The sequence below is a fragment of the Hemitrygon akajei genome, chromosome 2 (assembly GCF_048418815.1).
Source record: "Hemitrygon akajei chromosome 2, sHemAka1.3, whole genome shotgun sequence".
NCBI classification, from domain to species: domain Eukaryota; kingdom Metazoa; phylum Chordata; class Chondrichthyes; order Myliobatiformes; family Dasyatidae; genus Hemitrygon; species Hemitrygon akajei.
Genome location: NC_133125.1, coordinates 193,373,316 through 193,379,315, shown reverse-complemented (window position 1 = coordinate 193,379,315; position 6,000 = coordinate 193,373,316). Strand labels below are relative to the sequence as shown.

The 6,000-nt window shown below is 43.7% G+C and overlaps 1 protein-coding gene across 1 annotated transcript in view; it reads right to left on the bottom strand.

The window, feature by feature from the left end:
* Window positions 1–1,967: 1,967 nt before the first annotated feature.
* Window positions 1,968–6,000, bottom strand: part of LOC140721834 (uncharacterized) — a 67,027-nt gene continuing 62,994 nt past the window's right edge. The window contains exons 19-21 of the mRNA XM_073036652.1: window positions 4,941–4,963; window positions 4,731–4,846; window positions 1,968–3,048 (exon numbers count right to left, since the gene is read on the bottom strand). Coding sequence (XP_072892753.1) covers window positions 2,501–3,048; window positions 4,731–4,846; window positions 4,941–4,963 — 687 coding nt within the window. The 3' untranslated portion in view covers window positions 1,968–2,500. The remainder of the gene's footprint in view (window positions 3,049–4,730; window positions 4,847–4,940; window positions 4,964–6,000) is intronic.

The window sequence follows — 6,000 nt, the reverse complement described above, 5'->3', positions numbered from 1 at the left end:
CTGCCCACTTGCAACCTCCCACCCATTCTGACATCTTTACTCCACCATCTTCTCTCTCCACTCTGCACGGTCTCAGCAGGAAACTCTTTAATTTCTTCTCCCTCGCAGCTGCTGCTCAGCCTGCTGAGTTCCTTCAGCAGTATGTGAGTTCTCCAGATTCCGGCGTCTGTGTTCTTTCGGGTCTCCCTTCATTTTGGTTTCTCCTGTGTTCAACCCATCCTTCTCTCCGTGCAACTCTCATACTTTCCCTCTATCACTCTCCTTGCTCTTACGTTTCCCATCCTTTATCTTCTCCATTGACCATGCCCCTAAACAGATCATAAAAATAAATACTTGGCAGAAGTTTGCTGTCAATCCAGTATTTATTGTGACCCCCCCCCCCAAATTCCTGTAAAACCCCGGTCAGCCACCCAACTGTATTGAGGCCGAGTGACTAGGATCAGGCCTCTGATGGACTGTGCAGTCCAAGTCCACACCCACACCAACACCCCCTCTGCCCCCAATCCCCGGGGACTCTCTAATTCTCTGCTTCTCCCCACTGTCTCCACCACCCTGGATGTGGAAACGGCGAATATGGAGTTGGAAGTGACTAAGGATTGGAAGCCCAGAGGAATCTCCCTGACACTGGGAAGAGGTTCACAGCCTGGGCTGTGCGCTGAGGTAGGAGTGATTCACATTGGGGAGACTTTACTGGAAAGAGGGCACGTCGGGAAATCGGTGGAGGAGACTGGAAGTCACCACTGAGTTCATGAAGAGGGAAAGAGTGGTGTATCTTATCAGAGGATGGAGTCTGGTGCCTTGGGCAGAGTGGTGATGAGTTTTATGTTTTCACCTCCCCTCGGTCCTGTCTCCCTACCAGTCCCATCCTCCAGAGTGTGGGAGTTCATCACAGTTACGAGTTTGGGACAGTTTCTTTTTACAATGCGGAGAATAAATCACATTCCCTTCACTGGGAATATGGAGAAACTTTGTATGGATGAAAACAACTGGCAAAGAATCAGCTCCAGTTCCACTCCCAATCTGTGAAAGTGTTGGAGTTTGGTGGCCAGAGGCTGGAGCAGAGCCCCGTGGTTGTGGGGCAAGAGGCCCGAGGTCAGTGGGTTATTGCCGATCAAGCTCACAAACTCTGCATTACAAAATCCCCAATAACCCTCAAATAAACGGAGAGGTATAACATCCACCCTCCACCCACAGTGCAATGCTAAGTGTCCATAACAATTCGTGCTTTTCTAAATGCGAGTAAATCACACCCAACAATATTCTCTCCAATAATTCCTCTACCACGAAGGCAAGGAGTAGTGGCCTTGGACTTCCTAGATTGATTTCAGCAAGGCATTTAATAAGCTGCCCCCATGCAAGGCTCCTTCAGAAAGACAGGAGGCATGGAATCCAAGGGGACCTTGCATAGTGGATTCAGAACTGACTTGCCCACAGAAGGCAAAGGGTGGTTGTAGATGGTACATATTCTGCATGGAGGTTTGTGACAAGTGGTGTTCAACAGTGATGTGCTGTTGTGATTTTTTATAAATGACCTGGATGAAGAAGTAGAAGGGGGGGTTAGTAAGTTTGCTGATGACATAAAGGTTGGGGGTGTTGTGGATAGTGTGGATGGTTGTCAGAGGTTACAGCGGGACATTGATAATATGCAGAACTGGGCTGAGAAGTGGCAGATGGACTTCAACCCAGATAAGTGTGAAGTGGTTCATTTCAGAAGGTCAAATTTGAAGACAGAATATAATATTAATGATAAGACTATTGGCAGTGTGGAGGTCAGAGAGAGCTTTGGGTCCAAGTCCGTAGGATACTCAAACCTGCAAGACAAAGTGAAGAAGCAGAACTAATCCAAAGACAAACAATTAGACACAAAAGGTAAACACAGCATACTCATGAGGTGACACTGAGAATATACTGTACAATACACATATTTAACTGAAAACAACCCCTGGTTGTAACACAGTAGGAATGTAAGAATGAAGGGCGTTGCACGGTTTATTGTCGTAAATATTTTTATTCTGAATAAAGTTTATTTTGAATACAAAGAAATATGCACATTTGGAGTGGCACAGTACCAGCAGCCTGGTTTGAATTCCCATAAGGAGTATATATGTTCTCCCTGTGACCGCGTGGGTTTCCTCCAGGTGCCCCAGTTTCCTCCCACAGTCCAAAGACAGATTAATTGGTCAGATGGGTGTAGTGGGGCGTCAAGGGCTACTTGGGCTGAAGAGGACCGATAACACTGCAAATTATACACTCAACCACGTGACAAATGTAAAAAAAAAATACACTGTTTTTGATTTGGATTTATATTTCTTGCCTATATGTGAACTTTTTACCAATAAAACTGAATTTTGAAATACAAAATGATTACCTCAGTCTTTATATTTTCACAGCAGAATATTTCCCATTGACAGATGCTATGAATGTGTGAAAGTTAATGGATTGACAGTTCTAAATTGTTTTCTACATTTCCTTTCTTTGACAGGTTTTAGTTTCAAGCTCGCTAGGCTTGTACAATGCTGAGATCAGGAGCAGAACCAGAGCAGATTCTCAGCCACTGGTTTTCATCCCAAGTCCAGAAGAAAGGAAAAAGTTTCTCTGTGAATGTATTCCCAGTGAAAGTGTAGAGATGGGACTTGGTCTCTGCATTATAAAAGGAAATTATCCCTGACTCGATTCTGAGATAAACTCCCAGCCTCCCAAGGGATGGATCAACTGGGAGAAGGGATGGAGGAGATGTGTTTGCATGAAACTCATCACCAACCCGCTCAATAGCCCAGACGCCATTCGCAGTTGTCATTTTGACCTCTCTCTTCCTCTCCACGGACTCTGCAGCGACTCCCAGACACCAACCCCAATTCTCCCCCAGTTCCACCTCCCAGTAATGTCTCCCGGATGTAAATCCCTCCGATCCCAGAGCACAGGGCCAGATTATGAACCTCTTCCCAGTGTCAAGAGGACTGATGCAATTCTGGGTCCACCTCACGCTCGTCCGATCCTCAGACACCTCGAGCCGTGGACCCACTGTTTCCACATCCAGCATCACAGAGTCTGGGGGGGTGGGCGAGAGAAATAGAAAATTAGAGAGTCTGCAGGAATCAGAGGGAGATTGGAGCAGCATGACCATAGGACCAGGGGAGACTCACGCATTATCCATTCTTCACTTCGCTATGTCAGATGGACAACAAACCTCTGCCACTGTTCAGTCTGATCTGTAAAGCAGAGATGGTGAGATGAAAGTGGTGCTTGAGGATGAGGTGGGACAGCAGAGGAGAGCAGAAGGGGAAAGCAGTGAATGATTTGACACTGAAGATGCAGTTGGAAAGAAAGGTTAGCATCGTTTGAGTACAGTAGGAGTAATATTTCTTGTGATCGTTTATGTCATTTGGAGCAAATCGCTGAACACAACCTATGGAGTCAATTTTAAAGAATCTACAACTCATGGTCTCTTTATTTACAGACGTGCTTGTTTGTTATTTATTTCCTTGTTTATATGTTTGTTTATTTATCCATCTACTTATGTACTTACCTATTTATTAATATTTTTTCTCTCAGCTTAAGCTGGTAAAACCTGAGGTACAGGCATAGCCAAGTATACGCATTCTAGGAACATTCTGACTGCTCTAGTTGTGGTGAGTATAGTGCCTTTCTGCAGATTCATGTAAATATTACTGTGTAGGCCTAATTGTCCTTCACTATTGTCCTCCCCACTATTAAACTCATCTATATGAAGCTTTGTCGCAGGAAAGCAGCATCCATCATCAGAGATCCCCACCACCCAGGACATGCTCTCGTCTCACTGCTGCCACCATCAGGCAGGAAGGTACAGGAGTCTCAGGACCCACACCACCAGGTTCAGGAACAGTTATTACCCCTCAACCATCAGGCTCTTGAACCAATTGAGATAACATCACTCAACTTTACAACTGGCGTAACAGGCAGTGGAGGTGACTGTACATGTGGTTGCACAAGTTAACTCGGGCGTGAGTGATGCATGCGTGGCTTCCACATAAAAATCAATGCACTGGATTCCAGTACTAAGGGCGAATATTATCGTGGGTTTGACCTCAGTAAGCTGATTCTCCTTCACTGCAATTTGATGGGAACTTTGTTATGCTGACTTTATTAATTTCAGTTGATCTGCTACAGCAGCCAATGAAGATTGTGGTCTGATAATTCCCTTTAGAATGATAACAGGGGTTGATTTCACAACAGCTGGGAAGTTATTGTGGTCATCAGAGGAGAGAAGAGAGTTAACTAGCAGCTGGACTGCACATGGGACGCAGTAAGTTTGCAGACTTTCATTGCTAAGACGTACGTGATCCGCAGGCATTTTTATAACAATTGCAGTCCCCACATTGATAATAACATTTTGTTTTGTCCGCAGTGTGTAAATTAACTGGATTTAAATTGCTCGGCGGCTGCAGTGGGATTTCAAATGAAGTATCTGGAGCTTTACAGATTGTGAATGAATAGAAGACATAGGGGTGTATCGGTCGAGCTGCGTTCTTAGACCTGACATCCCAATGTGACTGTTTCAAAGTGATTCTTCTTTACAGGTGGTTTTGAGACTGGAATAACCTCTATTTTTCACTTGTCCCTTTTCTGCGTATGTTTGCAGACATCATGAATGTCACAGTAGCATATGGTGACAATTACGTACTTTGATGATACATTTACCGTGAACGCTCATCACCAATAAATCGGACAAAAACTAACAGAGTCAGTTTTACCTTGCTTAATGGCGTCAAGCATTTCTCTCAATGCTGCGTGAAGCAAAAACGGATGGTCAAATTTTGAGATCTGCAGCACATCGGCTACCACTGATGATGCACATTTCTCACTAATCCTGTGAATATTAAATAGCTGGTTATAAAATGAACAGGAAATTTCTGACTTATTTCATAAAACCATGTAGATTTTTAGAAAAGACAATATCCTACCTCAACTTCTGACAAGCTTCCTCCTGAAAAAGCACAGATAAAGCACAGATCTCAATTGACCGAGTCTGACCGCTCATTACACCAGAAATTTTCATCATCATCATAAATTGACAGAAATTCTAAATTCTACATGACGCACAGAGAGCAGGCGTAAATTTCTGAGAAACAAAACATGCGATAAAGCACAAGGGTGAAGCAAAGTTTGTGATAACAGAAAGGACGCAACGAACAGGAAGGAGTGGACACACTAGACACTTTTGCCTCCATACAATGGAATGAATTATGTTATAGTGGATCTTAAATTGTCAGTAGATTTCATAAAATTTGCATGAAGAAATGATATATGATGGTCATTAATGGACACCACATACCTAACTAGCATGACTCCACATACATTTCAGAAGTGAAATCAGGAAGGCACGACCACAGATATGTTAGAAGCAAATTTGTAAGGGGAAGCTGACTGAATCTATGAGGGAAAATTAAATTAAAAGCATTTTGGTTGGGTGAAGTGGAAGGAAGTTTTTCTGAAATGGGAAAATGGGCACAGAGCAGAATACTCTGGCTGCGATCTAGAAAGTGATGTAATTCTATGCAGAATATATTTCAAAAGCAGATGGAGCAAATTACACCAAAATTATTAAATATTATCAAGGGAAATCGGGTATACATAAATCTATTGTATGTGTCGTGTTCTGGAACGTAGCATTACTACCGAGCTGCAAAACAGTCTCTGTCACACCCGTTACATCCGGCATGTTGACAGCTTGCAGGTGCACTTGGATTTGAATGTCAGTTTGGGGGTATATAGGCCATAAGAAATAGGGGAGAATTAGGCCATTGGCCCCCATCATGCCTGCTCTGCGATTCTGCCATGCCTGATATATCAACCCCATTCTCCTGCCTTCTCCCCGTAATCTTTGACACCCTGTCTCATCAAGAACTTATCAGGCTCCGTTTTAAATATATCCAATGACTTGGCTCCAGAGCTGTCTCTGGCTGAAGAAATTCTTACTCATCTCTGTTCCAAATCCATTTATTCTGGTCCTGGACACACCCA